This window comes from Polypterus senegalus, chromosome 7 (assembly GCF_016835505.1).
Source record: "Polypterus senegalus isolate Bchr_013 chromosome 7, ASM1683550v1, whole genome shotgun sequence".
Lineage (NCBI taxonomy): Eukaryota > Metazoa > Chordata > Cladistia > Polypteriformes > Polypteridae > Polypterus > Polypterus senegalus.
Window position 1 is genome coordinate 107419871 of NC_053160.1, and position 19731 is coordinate 107439601.

At 40.4% G+C, this 19731-nt stretch overlaps 1 protein-coding gene across 1 annotated transcript in view; it reads left to right on the top strand.

Annotated features, from left to right (window-relative positions):
- Positions 1-19731, top strand: part of LOC120532052 (protein unc-13 homolog B-like) — an 812076-nt gene that overhangs the window by 212471 nt on the left and 579874 nt on the right. Inside the window, exon 4 of the mRNA XM_039757963.1 lies at positions 16464-16581. Coding sequence (XP_039613897.1) covers positions 16464-16581 — 118 coding nt within the window. The remainder of the gene's footprint in view (positions 1-16463; positions 16582-19731) is intronic.

Here is a 19731-nt window from a genome sequence, read left to right on the forward strand (position 1 = left end):
GACTTGTCGACTATTTACTTAAACAACCTAATCGTCGACCGAGCGAAAGAGTATATCATATTAACCTGCTGAAACCGTGGAAGGAAAGGGAACCTGATCCCTCCTCCGGTCAGCCCAGTTTGCTTTTTATGTCCTGTGCTAAACTTAATTTTGGTTCCAATTTGACACCCGAACAACGACCTGATCTCGAAACAGCTATCTTGTCTGTACCTAAGGTTGTGGATGAAATACCTGGATGTACTGCGTTGATTGCGCACGATATTATTACGGACCCTGGAGTGATTGTCAGGGAGAGACCCTATAGGCTCCCGGAGGCAAAAAAAGTGGAAGTAGAATTAGAAATTGGGCGAATGCTGGATTTAGGGGTTATCGAAGAAAGCTATAGCCCTTTGTCTAGTCCAATTGTCTTAGTTTCTAAGCCCGATGGTTCGTGGAGGTTCTGTAACAACTTTCAACGACTCAATCGGGTTTCTAAATTTGATGCGTATCCGATGCCGCGAGTGGATGATCTACTCGATCGACTAGGAAGCGCTCAATTCCTAACTACCCTTGACATGACAAAAGGGTATTGGCAAAAAAAAAAAACGCATTTAGTACACCCAGTGGACATTGGCAATATAGGGTCCTTCCTTTTGGTTTGAACGGGGCATCGTCTACTTTCCAACGTCTGGTAGACACACTGCTACAATTCCTATTGTGCCGCCTACTTGGATGACGTCGTCATTTATTCCAGCACATGGAACGATCATGTATGGCAGGTGCAAACAGTACTCTCCACACTGGCGTCAGCAGGGCTTCGTATTAATCCGAAGAAATGTTTCTTTGGATTGAGAGAAGCCAAATATTTAGGCTACCTAGTGGTGGGGGGGTGTCGTTAAACCACAATGTCTTAAAATTGATGCCATCTTAAATTGGCCCCGTGCGATAAATAAGCGGCAAGTACAAGCATTTTTAGGATTGGCTGGTTACTAGCGATGTTTTTGTGCCAAACACTAGTCTATCCCTGACCATCTCATCTTCATTTGCATAAACACAGTCCTTCACCCGCGAATATTTGGCACCCACAAACACGTTTATTTACAGTGATATATACAAAAGTGCACCACAAATCCCCAAAGTCCTGGCCACAATGCCTTACTTCCTTCTCCAGGCTGCCTACTTACCTCCTCCTGTAGGCTCAGTCCACACCACTCCTGACTCTCGCCCTGAATGAAGGGAGGCAGCCTCTTTTATTATCACCCGGATGTGCTCCAGGTGGGTTCCGGCAATCACCCGCCGACACGGCCCTGTGTGGCGGAAGTGCCGGCTGCATCCTCGGAAGCACTCCGGGTGTCCCTGCTCTTCTTCCCCCCCAGCACTTTCTGGTGTGGCGGAAGTGCTGAGGTCCAGGGCTCCCAAAGCACGGGAACGCCACCTGGCGGCGACCACGGGCCCCTACAGGGTGGAGCTTCCAAGCTCTGTGCCCGTTGTCCCCAAAGCAACCAGGATGGCAGCCCCCACGTGATCCAGGGCGCGCGTAGACTCTCCTCCGGTCCCTCAAGGCGTCCCGGCCGGGTCGTTGCCCCTGGCATCCCTGACAGTACCCTACAGCCAGCGAAGACCACTAGGGAGGAGCGACACGTTCTGCAAGGGCAGCTTACACCCAAAGCGGGTCCTACTCTTGGGCCGCCGAGGTCCGGCCCTGTTCTCCCAACAGGGATAGGAGCGGAGATGCCACCTGAACATCACCAGTTGGTGCCCTCCTGTGCCTCGCACAGGCTGCGCTCCCCTCTCTTACCGGCACCCTGGTGCCCACTCCTTTGGCTCCCCGTCCGAGGTTTTCGCGCCCCTTTGGTTGGCGCCACTCGCTTCGTCGTAGGCTTCGCCAGCCGTGGTGGCACTCTGGTGGCAGGTTCCCAACGAAGCGGGTCCTACTGCATGTCCAGGGTCCGGTCCTGCAACAAAGAGAAAGACGGGGGCAGAGCCGCTGCCTGGACAACCTTCTCTGGCGTCCCCTTGTGCCACGCACTGGCAGCGCTCCCCCCGCCGACCGGCACTTCACGGGTTCCCTTTGCCCCTACAGAGGGCGGCCAGCTTCTGGAAGTGTGCACCCAGCACCACTTCCCATCCTATTGGAGGAACCGGCACTCAGCCTCCAATTCTTCCTGTCGCTCTGGGACGCCCTGTCTGTCTGAGTCTCCTAATGGAAATAAAGAGACTCCTTCCCGTCTGCGTCCCTGTAGAGCGGCGCAAGATTGCCACCGACTTTGCGTGGAGGGTGCTAGAACCTGGGGCACTGAACAGCCCGTGTCCTGCCAGCCCCCTCGCTGTCTCTCCCCTCACCGCGCACGCAGCCCTCTGCGCCGCATCCACTGTCGGAGAACCGCGTACTCGTTGCTGGTCATTAACAACATCACAGCCAATTTCAGCAGATTCTCCCTTATGCTGTACGAGGTCGGCCGTACTCACCATCCCCGCCGTACCGCATCTGATCCAGAAAATCCTTCCAACGCAGCGACGAAAATGGCAGACTCTATACATCGGGCCCCCACTTCTGTGACGGTCTTGTCATGGCTTCCTCGTCTGTAATGCTACGTAAACAATCATTAAAGAAAGGTGTTATTTCTCCCATGTGATTTCTTACCACCATATCACTAATTGAGGGGTTTTGCCTTTTTATATTAAATCTATATAGTTTCGGGTTATGTAACATGCTACAATTACAAAAGAACTTACTCCAACATGGGAGCTAGCACTCCCTGCTAGAGACAAATACTAAAAGAATGATCTAATAGATAAAATGTTTCAGTCAGTAAATATACATATTTTAAATCATTACATAGCAGTCATTTAAAAGATACACAGGCTAGTTCGGGAATAGTTCTAAATGATAAAGTTCAGGTAGTCCTGAGTGACAGCTTATTTAATGTGTTAGCTTGCGCAATTCAGATTTTAACTTGTAGTTGATCTCTAAGTTCCTATATTATTATATTGTTTAATTAATAGTTCAATATGTATTGTTTTTATTGTGGGTTCCATAACTCAGCAATACATTGCTTGGATAAGAGTAACTCTTTACTTGAACAGTCCTAAACATGTACAACAACTTCTGCCAAAAACACCACATCCTCTTACCACTTCCTGTATGTAAATTAAAACATTACTATTAGCTGTCGAGTTCACAGATCAACATCAACTATCATTACATCTTTCTTTCTTTATAAACTCAAAAGACTGTAATTTCTTGAAAATTGGTATCAACATATTTTCAGTATTTTAAATTTCACTATTTAAAATTATGTACAATAGCCAATACCCAAGAATTTTCATATTTTCAATTTGTTTTAACATGACTCAATCAGTCTTTCAGGGCATTTCCTGTGATGAGCAGATTTCCTGAGTTGTACTTATTCTTTTAAATTTTCTTCCACAACATTCACCTGCTCATTATTAGAATATTCCAGCTGATTAAAATTTGTTTCATTCAGAAGATACTGTCAATTCCTCCGAATTACTCTACCTCCTTCTGTTTGTTTATGGTAAGATCTGGGTTACGCTTGTTTTACTACAATCCCTTTTTGTGTCCATGTACTTGTGTTATCTTTGAATCCTTACACTGTCTCCTTCACATAGCTCTGGCAACTGTTGTGTGCCTCTGTCACAATAAATATTTTGTTTAAGTTTGTTTTTGATCTTTAAACTGTCTCATCTCCTCACCATCCCGTGTGTTCAAAAGATCATCTTTTACTGGCAGATTGGAATGAACACGTCAACCCAATAGGAGATATGCTGGTGAATAGCCACATTCTAGTCGTGAACTGCGATATGCTAAAAGAGTCTTATAAAAATCACCTCCACAATCCTTTGCTTTTCACGTGAGTTTTTTAACATGCCCACAGACTTTTCTACAAGACCATTGGATTGTGGAAAATGAGGACTAGAAGTATTATGAAAAATTCCCAGCTATCTGCAAAGGCTTTAAAACTTGCATTCAAAAATTGTGGACCATTGTCTGCAAAAGCTTCCTCTGGCACACCATGCCTTTAAAAAATGGATTTCATGCACACAATGACATTCTCTGTTGTTGCTTTACTCAATCCACATACTTCTGGATACAGGGAGTAATAATCAGTTACAATAAGATAATCCTTCTGGTCACAAGTGAAAAGATCACCACCTACCTTTTGATAAGGTCTTTGAGGTACCGGATGTGGTTTTAGTGGCTCCCTGGGATTGTTGGGCTGGTACCGAATGCATGTTGGGACAATTTGACACCTCATCTGAAATGTCTTGGTTTATTCTTGGCTAATACATTACTTCATGAGCCCTTCTCTTACATTTTCCAGGTGACCTTCATGAATTTTTTTAGCATGTATTTTCTTAATCTTTGTGGAATCACAATTTTACTGTCCTTGTATATAATAAAATCAATAACAGTCAATTCAGCCCTGTAGTTCCAATACTCACTAGGATCCATACTACAGTCTTTTTTCGCATTAGGCTAACCAGTTACTATAGCATTTACAACCTGCATAAGTGTCTCATCTTTCTCAGTCTCCTGCCTATTTAGATGCATTTTGGCATTTGCTACAGGTATAGCTTCTGCAATCAGGCTTACATATGCCTGGATATCTTCAGATAATTAGGTGGAGACTTAGGATCAGCTGCTCTGGACAGTGTATCTGCTGTATACATCTGCTTTCCCGGTGTATATACAACATTTAGTGTATAACGCTGAAGTTTGATCATCATCCTTTGAATTCATAATGGAAATTCATTGAGGGGTTTCACAAATAATGATATTAATGGCTTATGATCAGTTTCTACTATGACCAGTTGTCCTGCAACAAACTGATGAAATCTATTACATGTGAATACAATGCTAAGCAGCTTTTTTTCTATTTGGGCATATCTGGTTTCTGTACCTGTCATAAAGTGAGATGCATATGCCACTGGTTGTCAGTTATCGTATTTCTGAATTAAAATGCCCAGACCTGTTTGAGATGCATCAGCTGAAATTGTGATGGGTCTTGCCAGATCATAAAATTTCAGTGCTGGTTCTTTTATAAGTACTTTCTTTAAATGTTGCCATACCATTTCTTGCTCGTGATTCCATTCCCACTCATTTTTCTTTTCAGTTAGCCTTCTTATTGGAGCTATTTCTTCAGAACGTTTGGGAATGAATTTTCCCATATAATTAACCATTCTGATAAACCTCTGAACATCTTTTTACTTTGTGGTTTTTGCATATTTTTAATAGCTGACACTTTCATTGGGTAAGGATGGACACCCCTACTACTGATGGTATTGCCTAGAAATGTCAGTTCAGACACCCCTATTTTATATTTGTTTTTATTCAGCTTTAAATTGGCTCTACGTGTAGCTTCAAATACCTTTCTGAGTCTCTCATCATGTTGTTCCTTGTTAGCTCCGCATATAATTATATCATCCATGGAAGTATCAACACCTTCAATGTGCTCATAGATCATATGTATAGTTTTATGGTATACCTCTGGTGCAGAAGCAATCCCAAAAGGAAGTCTCAAAAAACAGTATCTGGCAAAAGAGGTATTAAAAGTACACAGATTAGCACTGGCATCATCCAATTTAGCTGCCAAAATCTTGAAGATGCATCCAGTTTACTAAAATAGCTGGCATTTGCAAATTGAGAAAGTATTTCTTCATGTGTAGGGAGTTTAAAATGCTCTCACTTAATTGCTCTATTCAGATCACTTGGATCCAGACAAATTCTTAAATTTCCATTTTTCTTGTCTAGGATTACTAAAGAATTAACCCATTCAGTTGGAGTGTCTACTTTCTCAATTACTCGTAGGTGTTCCATTCTGTCAAGCTTAGCTTTTAAAGGTTCTTTCGTAGAAAATTGAACTTTTCTGCATGGATGGATGATGGGAGGTGTGTTTCTGTCAATTTTTATAGTGTGCTCTCTTGGGAGACATCCTAATCCTTTAAACAAATCACTGTATTCTTCTATCAGCTGTTCATAATCAGGGTTTTCACTTTCAAGGACTAAAACTCTCTTTACTAGATTCAGTCTCTCACAAGTAGTTAAACCCAATATTGCGTGTACATCTTTTGGCACTATTATAAAAGTTGACATGAGCACTGTGCCCTTATTTGTCACCTTTGCCACACATTTTCCTATTACAGGGATATCAGCATCTGCATAACCTGTTACTTTCACATGTGCATTATGTAGTTTTGGTTTTTGTCCTCAAAGCATTAAATACATTCTCTGAAATAACATTTACTTGTGCTCCAGTGTCCAGCTTAAACAAAACAGTTACACAATTCACCTGCAAAAGAATAGCCCAGTCTTTTCCATTTCGTCCTTTCTCTGACAAGACATTTACAAAAAATTCTTCTATATCAGTTTCTGTAACACTATTCACATTACTTTGCTGTTCTTGTTTTCTACACCATCTTGCAAAATGGTTATTCTTACCACAGTTATTGCAGGTCTTACCATAGTCTGGGCACTTCTTTGGTGTATGCAACGTTCCACATTGTTTACACTTTGAGTGATACTTTATTTGCCTCGTTTCTGGAACTTTCTGTTTGTATTGCCTTCTTCTGTTCAGATGCCTTTTTCTTATCACACTTTTTAGAACATCTGCAGTGCATCGTATCAGTTCTCTGGCTTGCGACTTTACCGTTTCAGCAGCCCTGCATAGCACTAAAGCTTTGTTTAAATCTAGGTCTTGTTCTCTAAGCAACATCTCTCTTAGCTCGTTATCAGATATTCCACATACAATTCTGTCTTTGATCAAAGAGTCTGTAAGCTCACCAGATTCGCACGTTTTGCTGCGGTTTCTCAGCTCCGTCACATATTGATCAATTGTTTCATTGGCTTTCTGTATGCACGTAAAAAATCGATGTCTTTCGTAGGTCACATTTCTTTTTGGTAAAGAGTATGCCTCAAACTTGTCCATAATTGGCTTCAGTTTTAATTCGTCCCCATCTTCAAAGACAAAATTATTATAAATTTCAAGCGCTTCACCCCTGACAACATGTAAAAATAATGAAGCTTTCATCTTTTCCGCTTTATGATCTGTGTCAGTTGCAGACAAATAGAGTTCAAAGCGCTGTTTGAATTTCCTCCAGTTTTCAGCTATAATACCGGTCAACTGAAGCTTTGGAGGCGGCTGCAGACCTTCCATTTCTTCTTTTATTATGTTATTTATTCTTTTTGTAAGTGTCTTTTTTTTCAATTCCTTGTCTCAAACTGTCTTTTCCAAACCCACACTCCTGACACCATATATTGTTTTTATTGCAGGTTCCAATAACTCAGTGACACATTGTTTGGAAAAGAGTAACTCTTTACTTGAGCAGTCCTAAACATGTACAACAACTTCTGCCAAAAACACCAAATCCTCTTAATACTTACTGTATGTAAATTAAAACATTACTATTAGCTGTTGAGTTCACAGATCAACATCAATTATCATTACACAGTATTTTGAGTTTGAGCATTTATTCTTCATATGGTATATTTCTATGCAGACACAATTTTATTTTGGTTATTTTATTCTTGTTTATAACAAAAAACCTATTTATCCTGCATTCCAACTCCTAAATCAATTTGTAAACTAGACCTTCTGCAGGCATATACCTTGTTGTAGGCATGTATGGTCAAGGGTGCATTTCCCTGGCAGGATGAATGTTGTTGGACTTTAAACTAATGAAACAAATGGTCACATCAGTGAAGCAAACACACTGTTGTCTTGGTTAAACAAAAATTAATCTTTTGTCTGTTTTATCAAAAATATTTAACAATACATTATCTGTTATGCAAATGTCTAAAAAGCATATTCTACTTATTCTACTTCTTCTTCTTTCAGCTACTTCTATTTGGGGTTGCCACAACAGATCCTCTTTTTCCATATCCTTCTTTCCACTGAATCTGGCTCTGTTACATACATCACCTGCATGTCTTCTCTCACCACATCCATAAACCTCCTCTTAGGCCTTCCTCTATTCCTCTTATTTGGCAGCTACATCCTTAGCATCATTTTACCAATACAGTAAACCCTCGTTTATCGCGGTTAATCCAGACTCTACCGCGATAAATGAATTTCTGTGAAGTAGGATTCTTTATTTATAAATCTTATATTTTTGCAGTTAGAGCATCGAAAACCTGTTTTACGACCTTCTAAATACATTTTTTAACATTATTAGAGCCATCTAGACATGAAATAACACCCTTTAGTCAAAAGTTTAAACTGTGCTTCATGACAAGACAGAGATGGCAGTTCTTTCTCACAATTAAAAGAATGCAAACATATCTTCCTATTCAAAGAATTGCATGTCAGGAGCAGAGAATGTCAGAGAGAGAGAGTAAAGTAAACAATCAAAAATCAATAGGGCTGTTGGGCTTTTATGTGGAAGCACTGCGATAAAGCAGCCGCAAGGAAGGGATCAATGTGAAGGTAGTCTTTCAGCATTTTTTAGAGGAGCATCCGTATCTTCTAAGCAAACAGCCTCAGTGCAAACAGCCCCTCTGCTCACACCTCCTCCTTCAGGAGCAGAGAATGTCAGAGTGAGAGAGGCAGAGAAAAGCAAACAATCAAAAATCAATACGAGGGAAGCATATTGTATATCATTGAAGAGTTTTATTTAATACGTAATACGTGCTCTGATTGGGTGGCTTCTCAGTCATCCGCCAGTAGCGTCCCTTGTATGAAATCAACTGGGCCCACAAATTGAGGAAGCATGTACCATAAATTAAAAGACTCATTGTCTGCAGAAATCCGCGAACCAGCGAAAAATCTGTGATATATATTTAGATATGCTTACATTTAAAATCCGCGATGGAATGAAGCCGCGAAAGTCAAAGCGCGATATAGCGAGGGATCACTGTATATCCAGCATTTCTTCTCGCACATGTCCAAACCAATGCAATCTCTTCTCTCTTTGTCTCTAAACTGGCCAACCTGAACTGACCCTCTAATGTACTCATTTCTAATGTCCATCCTTGCCATATCCAATGTAAATATTAACATTTTTAACTCTACTACCTCCACCTCTGTCTCCTGTTTTTTGGTCAGTGTCACCATCTCCAACCCATTTAACATAGCTGGTCTTACTACCGTCCTGTAGATCATCTCTTTCACTCTTGCTAATATCTGTTTCTCACAAATGACTCCTGACACTCCTCTACACCCACTCCTCCTTGCCTGCACTCTCATCTTCACCTGTCTTCCACACTCCCCATTACTCTGTACTGTTAATCCCAGGTATTTAAACACATCCACTTTTGCCAGCTCTACTCACTGCATCCTCACCACTCCTCTGACCTCCCTCTCATTGCACACATGTATTCTGTCTTCTTCCTACTGACCTTCATTCCTCTCCTCTCTAGAGCATATCTCCACCTCTTCAGGGTTTCCTTGACCTGCTCCTGACTCTTGCTACAGATCCCAATGTCATCCGCATACATCATAGTCCATGGGGACTATGGCTAACACAGTACAACAGCCTAGTACTAAAATCTATTCAATACTGTAATTTTGTCTGTTTTATATGAATAGTCTTCTTTAAAAATATTAGGTTGTTGTACCGTGTTAGCCATTATGAATGTAGAGAAAAGCCAAGCAAAATGACACCTTTTATTGGCTAACTAAAAAGATTACAATATGCAAGCTTTCGAGGCAACTCAGGCCCCTTCTTCAGGCAAGATGTAATACAGAAACTGAAGTTTCCTGTGTTTATATCCACACACTAGGACAAGAAACAACAATGGTAAATTTTTGAATGAAAACTCTTAAATGTAAAAAATTAATAGGTTCATTCAGGCTAAGATTAATTTAATAGGAGATAGAAGAACAACGTATGGTCAAGATCTTTAGATAAGATAACTGTCCAATAAAGTCCTTTGAAGGTTGTGAAGTTTTTCAAAACAATGCAGATCTGTAGTCAGGTTGCCTGTGTCAGTCTGAGAGATGCAAACAGTCTTCATATCTGGCTATAAAACTCTTGTCTCTGTTCAAGCCATGCTGTAATGTATTAAATTTTAACTTGAGCTTAACTTCCCATTGTTTTCTCTCTTGCTGCGTTTTGAAGTTGCCCATAAGCACTGTGACTTTAAAGTCCCTCTCACAGTGTCCATGGCTGTTGAAGTGGGCCGCTACAGGAACATCTGTGTTGCCATGTTTAATGTGGAATCTGTGTAAATTCATTCTCTGGCGGAGTGTTTGTCCAGCTGCTCCCAGCTACATCCAGGACACCACTGACTTCTTAAAAAAACTGTCTGCTTTGGGCCCCTTACCTGAGGGAACCTTACTGGCCACAATGGATGTTGAGGCCCTGTATACAAACATCCCCCATGATGATGGCATACTGGCATGTGAAACGTACCTCGGACAACATGATTTACCCACAAAGTCAGTAATAGAAATGATAAAATTCACTCTGACACATAATCTATTCTCTTTTGGACAAGATTGCTACTTGCAACAAATGGGGACTGCAATGGGCTGTCGGTTTGCACCTCACTATGCAAACCTATTTATGGCAAAATTGGAGGAAGATTTCATGTCAATGTGCATCTTAAAACCAATGTTATATCTCCGTTACATAGATGACATCTTCATAATCTGGACTGCCAGTGAGAAGGACCTCCTCCATTTTCATAATGAATACAATTCTTTTCACCCCAACATAAAGCTGAAGCTGAATTACTCAGAAACAGAAGTCAGCTTCCTTGACACCACAGTTCAACTGAAAAACAACACCCTTGCAACTTCTGTTTTTCACAAACCAACAGACAGACGGACCTACCTAAGACGTAATAGCTTTCACCCCAAACATATAAGGCGCTCCATTATTTTAGCCAAGCAATACGGTACAATCAGTATTTGCTCAGACCCGACAGACCGGGATCAACAACTGCAGGAGCTCAGACAAGAATTCATCAAACAAGGTTATACCCCAAAACAACAGACACTCAAATACTAAGAGCTACTGCCATACCCAGAGAGAACCTTCTGGAATATAAAACAAAGACAACAAGAACCGCATCCCCTTGTTGTCACCTACAACCCACATCTTGAAACACTTCAAAACTATAAAGGAACTTCAGCCAATACTAAACAACGACCAAACACTAAAAAATGTATTTCCTGAACCTCCTCTCCTGGCATACAGACAACCACCAAACCTTCAGCAACTAATTGTCCGAAGCTCCCTAAATGAACCAACAGAAAATGGCACATCTCCCTGCCTACAGAAAAGATGTAAAACGTGTGCCCACATCTACAATACAGACCGTATAATTATACCAAACTCCCGACTTGAACATCACATAAAGGGATCATTTTCCTGCAGATCATCGAATGTTGTCTACCTAATTCTCTGCATGAAATGTCCTGACACTACACTCTATGTGGGAGAAACTGGACAAACACTCCGCCAGAGAATGAATTTACACAGATTCCACATTAAACATGGCAACACAGATGTTCCTGTAGCGGCCCACTTCAACAGCCATGGACACTGTGAGAGGGACTTTAAAGTCACAGTGCTTATGGGCAACTTCAAAACGCAGCAAGAGAGAAAACAATGGGAAGTTAAGCTCATGTTAAAATTTAATACATTACAGCATGGCTTGAACAGAGACAAGAGTTTTATAGCCAGATATGAAGACTGTTTGCATCTCTCAGACTGACACAGACAACCTGACTACAGATCTGCATTGTTTTGAAAAACTTCACAAACTTCAAAGGACTTTATTGGACAGTTATCTTATCTAAAGATCTTGACCATACATTGTTCTTCTATCTCCTGTTAAATTAATCTTAGCCTGAATGAACCTATTAATTTTTTACATTTAAGAGTTTTCATTCAAAAATTTACCATTGTTGTTTCTTGTCCTAGTGTGTGGATATAAACACAGGAAACTTCAGTTTCTGTATTACATCTTGCCTGAAGAAGGGGCCTGAGTTGCCTCGAAAGCTTGCATATTGTAATCTTTTTAGTTAGCCAATAAAAGGTGTCATTTTGCTTGGCTTTTCTTTAAAAATATTATAATTTTACTTTGTAATCTCATTTACAATTCCTTTATTTTTTTTTAATTACTTGAGCACCTCCCCATCAATATGAAGTATGATTATTCTTAACCTGAAAGAGGTGTTCTACTATGTTCATTTTGTAAGTGGGAAGATATCTGCTCCTGTTTACTAAAATACAGTGTGTGAATTGGTTTATAGTGTATGCTCCTTGTTCAAGAACCAAGTCTGTGTATATGCTGAGTACTACAAAATTAAGTATTTTGCTATCATTGAATTTCTGCCTCTTCGGAAAAATGTGCCATCAGAGATTCAGTGTCAGGTAGTCAGTTTCTACCAGCTCCAGTTCCCCTTCATATGTTACAGTCAGGAGATCGGCTGTAAAATTTGATCATGACAGCCATTCTCTTAGTTAGAAAAGTTAATGAACATTCTATGAAATGTGTTATTGTTCAGTTTTACTGCTGCTTCTCTTAATAGGTTAGGCTCATAACATTTTGATCATGTGCATTCTTATGAGTATGCTTTTTTAAATAATTGTGTAGGATTTTATTTGATTAATAATCAATAAGACACCCACCCTGGGCGGCTAATTAATGAAGGTAATGGGGTGTAGGATCTCTGTTTCGGGTTGTAGCCAGGACACCAGAAATACGAAAAGATATGTATCATTTATGAACAAGGTTCTTAAATTGACGAAAGTCTACATTAACACTTTCACTTTCTCTGTTGTGATTAGAAATGTGGCCAGAAACTTGCTTTCACAAATAACTCAGTACCCTTGTTGTAATTGGAAAAATAATATAATTTATTTATAACATAAGGATACAAGAAGATGGATATATGCAAATATATATGGACAAAAGATGCAAACAACACACAAAATGACAAAAGCTTCCTATGACGGTGAGATACGAAGACGGCAGCTTCGCCAGCGTTTGTGTGTCAGCAACCGGGTGGGGTGGGCTTTAGTATGTATCGTGGTACACTGCAGAGCTATAGCGCATCTTTATGTGAAAACAGCCGTGTCAGATGGGGCTGTATGGACTGATTCTGAACGCGACTGAGGGAATGAAAAGTGAATAAAAAAAAAAAGCTAACCTTTACAAGGATCATAAATTGCACCGGCTGTCACAGACCGAAATCAAATGTATGCTTTTATTCTAAAATAGTAAGACTAAGAGCAGTTTACTTCTCAAAACGGAGTGGCACAGGATCGAACTCGTGACCTTTTGATTCCCAAGCGGGAACTGATTCTATTGAACCACGGAGGCAGTTACAATAAATGGCTGTCAATGTCGCATGTTAAGCCGGCTTTTTATTTCTGCAGTTATATTTTTGAATAAAAGCGCAATTGTTGTGTTATTCTTGTGAAAATGTTTCTTTGATATTTGAACTTCAGGCTTCATACATTATATAGTTTATGCCTACATTTTGTCATCTACTACTAGAATATAAAAAACGTTTCTGTTTTAACAATGTGTTTACACAGATTACTGTAGAAACGGAACAGACATGAAATGCGTGTGTTCCAAATAACGATCTATTATTTCCACTCTAAAACTCCACTTCACTCCCAGATACTCAATCAAGGCATGAGCTGAGAGAAGTTCATGCACGTTCTAAATTGGTGGGGGGATGGAATAGCCGGCTGCTCCTAGCTTCTCTTTATCAGCACATTTAGAAGACAAAGGACGCTGGCGGAGAGGTGTGAAGGGATTTAAGAAGCAATTTAAGGTGGGACGGAATTACGAGTTTTTTCGTAGGCTCTGGTAATTCTAGTGTTAAGGACTTGGGTGCGACTTCTGATTCTATTGTGATTTGGGAGACCTTCCATGACAAGACCCTGAAGGTTTCTGAGGGTTGTGTTGGTGTTACTAGTGTTTCCAGAATGAGGTATTTCATCTCGCATGACATATATCATTGAGAGGAGTCACAGCGCATGGCTTGATGGCAACTCCATTCTGTACCAGGAACTGAAAAGACAGGTAGGTGCAAGGGCTCTGAGGGCAGATAAGGAGGAATCTATAGGCAAGTGACCTATGGTCTAGTGATCTATGTCCTGCTTACAGAGGAATTGATGCATTATGCACAGCCGAATCTGTTCTTAGGAGAGTGGCAGTCAGGGCAGCTGATGGAACAGTCCTTAAGGATGACACTGCCGTTATGACCTACTGGGATGGCTACTTTGAGCATCTGTTTAAAGCTTATCATCCAGCTTGGATGTTGGATATCTCTGGGTTCACAGTTCTTGAGGCTGATACTCTATTTAGCTGTGAAACACCCAATCTCACTGAGATTGCACAGGTGGTGAACCAGCTGAGGGTAGCGAAGGCTACAGGGATATGTGGTATCCAGGGTGAACTTCTCCAGGCTGGTGGTAAGGCTGTCCTCCTGGCATTGCAAGCAGTCTTTGCTTCCATTTGGAAGATCCATGATCACTTACTCACCTACAAGTGACCGGAGCAGTCTGGTTTTACGCCTAAGAAGTCTACCATTGACCCCATCCTGGCACTGATGGTTCTCATGGAGCACAAACGCGAATGTCAGCAGAGTTTCTTTGCAGCCTTTTTCAATTATTGTAAAGCGTTCTGTTGTGATGTCGGATTTTGCATATAACTTGATAAATGTTTTGTATGTCTTTATTTATAATTTAGGCAAACCAATGTAATTTAGTGGTACTTCGGTGAGAGATATTCGTGTTTGCCCAACACACTTTTTTCGACTGTCTCTTTGTAATTTTATGACAGGATTTGGGGGGATGTCTCTTAAACCAGTTTGATGAGTATTTCTCTGCTAAAGTCTTTGAACCCCCTGCAAGGAAGCCAGGATGTTTAACATATGGTTTTGGGGCAGGAGATAAGAGGTTCTATTTCACCCATTGGTCTGAGGTATGGCTGCCTGGCTTGGCTGTAGGGGTTGGACAGAAAACCTATAAATTTGCTTGCTCAACCACATTCTCTCTCTTTAACCAACATATGATGAAGAAGCATCTCTCTTGCTAACCTGTGATGATGAAGACAACACAATGAAGAGCACAGCTCAGCAGCCATATTGAACAGACATGTGGCTGAAAGCTGAGCACCAACGATGCCTTAACTAGAAACATTTTAAGTAACTACAAGTCTGTGTGCCACCTGAATTACACATTACCATTTTTTCAGGTTGTATGGTTGCCAATATTCAAATGTACTTTGCATTTTTTTTATTATTTATGTGTAACTTAACTCCTGCTTGTCTTTTTACTACATCTAATTGCCTGAGGTTACAGATATAGAAATGAAGGTGGGGATAAGTTATATAAAATAATATCTTATAAACAGTGGTAAGTCTGTGAGATTAGGCATTCAAAGGCTGCATATTAATAATACAATAGGGGAAAGTAGAGCAATACATATATTACTCTACCAAGATAAAACAGTTCGATTCAGTTGGTTGAGCTTCCCTGTGGTACATGCCATCAAAGTTGCTGAATGTCATGGCTGGCTTGTACACTGGAACTGTGTGTGCTGTGCAGAGTGGAGGCAGAACCTCTGCGTTTTTCCAGTATGCGTTTGTGTGCGTGTGTATGTGTTAGATTGGGTGTGTTTTGGAAGTACAGATATTTTTGTTAAAATTTACGTGCATTTTATATGCCATCTGATACTTGAGGGCTGCAATGGCTACTGGTATTACTTTCTGACAATTTCTTATTTCTGCTGTTAATTGACTTCTTTTTTTCCATTTTAATGATCTTGTTTTAACACTTATTCCTCTGAATTTCTTCTTTTTTTTCCTTAGATTTTATCCAAATAAAAATTAGGTATGAAATCAGCTAATAGATGTCTTGCTAGATTGGGGCCTCAAACTCCAACCAATTTAAGTCCAACTAGTTTCCTTACTAACTATAAGATGATGCTTATATTTAATTAATCCCATTATTTAATTCTATGGCTTGTTGGTGATCTTATTCTTCCACTCCAGACATTTCCAGAACTGTTCATTTTCTTTTTTTTAACCGCAAAATCAAAATGCTAGATTAACTGGTTAAAAGCGCTTTTGCTCAGCATTTTGTTTTTTTGCTCTTTAGCATGATACTAGATTCTTCAGGTATCTACCCAATCTTCAGTGGGCTGTAGACTTTACAGCCATCTTCCTCTTTTGATGTACTTAAAATTCAAAAAGGACAGCACTGGGTGTGATTGTGCAGTGCACCAGGCAGGCTGGAGTGAGACACTGGGTTTAGCAGTTTTTTGCTTCAGCAGCATTTTGGTACCAGTGCTGAGGTCTGAAAGCTGGTATTGGTAACGAAATCAAATTTTTTTATACCAGTCCAATCAGAGTTGGACACCCCTGTCATTTAAGGTGCACACAAACATTTTTAAAATTAATGTTAAAATTGTTTGACTTTTTATGCCTACACTCTCGTATACAGTCAATGTACTAGTTTCTTTGCTGTGCTTTATTTTTCTGTTGCTACAGTGAGATAAGCCGATTGGACCTTGGCTTAACTGTTGAAGTCTGGAACAAGGGATTAATCTGGGACTCAATAGTGGGCACTGCTTGGATTCCTCTCCAGGACATCCGACAATCCAGTGAGGTGAGTGATATATTGTTGAACGGCCAGAGTATGTTCCCTAGCTTGTTTTTTTTTTTTCTTTTCTGTGTTTCTTTGTTCATTCTAAAGTATATTTTCTATTTGTATGTACAGGGTGAGCCAAAATGAAGAAATGAAGCACCACATTTCTCAAGGTCATTGCGCACGGTAGAGGCAGCTGAGTGGGTTGAGGTAGGGGTCCTTTGATAGGTGATTGTCTTGGTCCGGTACGCACCTTGCTTTCACTGTCGAAGCGTTCTTGATAAACAACAAATCCATCATCATATGCAATGCACCTTCCTAACGCACCTCAGCATTTCTCCTAAAGATGACGTCCCAAATCCAAAAACAATTCTTCAGTGGGTGTCTAAATTTTAACAGACAGGTACGACATTGTACAGAAAGTTTCCAGGCTGTCCACAGACTGTACGAATGCCTGAAAACATCCAAGCTATAAGGGCATCAATTTTTCAATCTCCTTGATATTCATCATGCAAATATGCTTCTATCTTAGGCATTTCCAACATGTCTTTAAGGAGGATTTTGCATGAGAACCTTAATTTCCTTCCCTACAAAATGATGGTAGTTCAGGAACTCGCTGAGAGAACCTTGGAGAGCCATAGAGAGTCGTGTGTGAACATTCTTCCAACCGTTCTTCGAGATGCTATTGTCAGGTGCAGCGAAAAGGGACATTTCCATTTGAATAGTTGCGTAAATAAGCAAACCTTTTTGCTATTGGGTTGAAACCAACCCTTGTCAGCTTCATCAGAGACAGTGAGAGTGTTACATTTTGGTGTGCCATTGCACAATTTGACATTGTAGGTCCTTACTTTTTTGAGGAGGGGGGAGCAACAGTCACCGTCACTCCAGAATATTGCATTGAAATGCTAGTGAACTTTTTGTAGCTCCAGCTGGAAGTAACGGATGTGGTAGATGCCTGGTTTCAACAAGATGGAGCAACAGCTCATACAGTGCGGAAGTCTATTCAAGGTATGTGGGAGATGTTTCCAGGTAAACTGATCTCTCTGCGCAGTGATGTTACGTGGCCTTCACGTTTGCCTGATCTCACTCTGATTTCTTCTTGTGGAGCTATCTCAAGTCAAAGGTATGCACACACTGACCTCAAAACCTTGAAGCCCTTAAGGACGCTGTTTACCACGAAATTGACACTATTTCCCTTGAAATGGCCGAACGAATCATGCGAGCATTCAGAAATTGTCTTGAAGACTGCATTGCTAATTATGGGCACCACTTTAAAGACATCATTTTTAAAACACGGTGAAATAATCTTTCTCGTGTCGTAATGAAGTTTATTTTATCTTGTAGTGTTTTTGTAGAATAAACGTTTGAAATGTGGTACTTCTTTTTGGCTCACCCTGTATATATGTGCAGTTGATTCTCAACATTCATGCACTTAACTATTGCGACTTCAAGTATTTGTATGATTTTATTTGTATCTTTATTCATGTGGTAGCCACATATACTGTATATTTGTGGGCTTCACAGTTATGTGCAGTACAGAAAAGAATGAGAGGAGCAAAGCGTGTTAGAGTAGCAGTTAGTATTCACTGTACAGTTATCTGTGCATTTCTTGCATTTTTTGTTGTATTGCTTAAAAATGTACGTTTTGTGTTGCAATTATATCCCAAAGACATAGTGCAAACACTTCCAAGCTTGCAAAGTCAGTGATGTGCCTTCACAGTGGTTCATTGAGAGGCATTTGAGGAGAGTCCATCATTGTGTGTACTGGGGTTTTGTTATTCTGGATTTTGGCGTGTTTTTGCAGTTACAGCTCAGGATCTCACTTGGGGAATTTTTTGCTTTGGATTATCTTTTTCACAAATCTAATTGCATTTTACTGAATTGTATTTATGCTGAAGTAAGTCAAACTATAACACTATTTTCTTGTAGTCATAGTGTGATTTGACAAAATTGCACAGTGAACTGTGCTATTTCTGCATTACGTGCCTCTCAGGCACAGCCGCACCAGATGGTGGAAAAAGTATGACTGTGACTGTTGGTGGACTGCAATTTTCAAGTCGTTCCACAGGTTTTCAATGGGGTTTAAGTCTGGCTTTGACTAGGCCATGCAAGGACATTCACTTTTTATTCCTTAAGCCATTGTGTGGTCAACTTTGTTGTGTGCTTTGGTCATGGTCATGTTGAAAGGTGAACCTTCTGGCCATTGACAACTTTCTGGCAAAAGGCAGCAGGTGTTTCTCAAGAATTTGATGGTATTTTGCCCCATCCATATTTCCTTGTATCTTTAAAACTGTCCCAGTCCCTGCTGTAGTGAAACACCCACACAACAGGATCCTACCACCTTTTTGCTTTACTGTGTAGGTATGGTGTTCTTTGGATTGTACTTGGTATTGGCATTTTGCCAGATATGCTGTTTGATTTTGGTCTTGTCAGATCATAATACCTATTTCCATTTGGCCTCAGAATCTTCAAGGTGCGTTTTGGCAGAGCTCAATTGAGACTTGATGTGGCCTTTCTTGAGGAGTGGCTTTTTTCTTGCAACCCTCTCATGCAAGTTACTTTTGTGATATTGTTGTCACATGCACACAATGACCACTCTTTCCTGTAACCTTTTCAAAGCTGCCATAGGCCTGTTGGTAGCGCGTGTGACCAGTTTCCTCCTTGCTCTTCCGTCCAGTTTAGAGGGATGCCAGATCCTGGAATTTTCCTAGTAATACAAAACACTTTAAACTTATTATGGACATTACTTTTCTACTAGGAATTCATAAAGCCTTTGAATTGGGCTCAATTGAGACTTGATGTGGCCTTTTTTAAAGATTGACTTTTTTCTTGCAACTCTTCCATCAAGTCACATTTGTGGAGCATTTGTGATATTGTTGTCATGTGCACACAATGACCACTCTTTCCTGTAACCTTTTCAAAGTTACCATAGGCCTGTTGGTAGCCTCTGTGACCAGTTTTCTCCTTGCTCTTCCATCTAATTTAGAGGGATGCCAGATCCTGGAATATTCCTCGTAGTACCAAACACTTTAAATTTATTATGGACTTTACTCTTCTACTAGGTATCTATAAAGACTTTGATTTTTTTTATCCCTCTCCTGACATGTGCCTTGCCCACAAGTTTATCCCTGAGATTTTTTGACAGTGCCTTGCCACTCACAGTTAATTGTT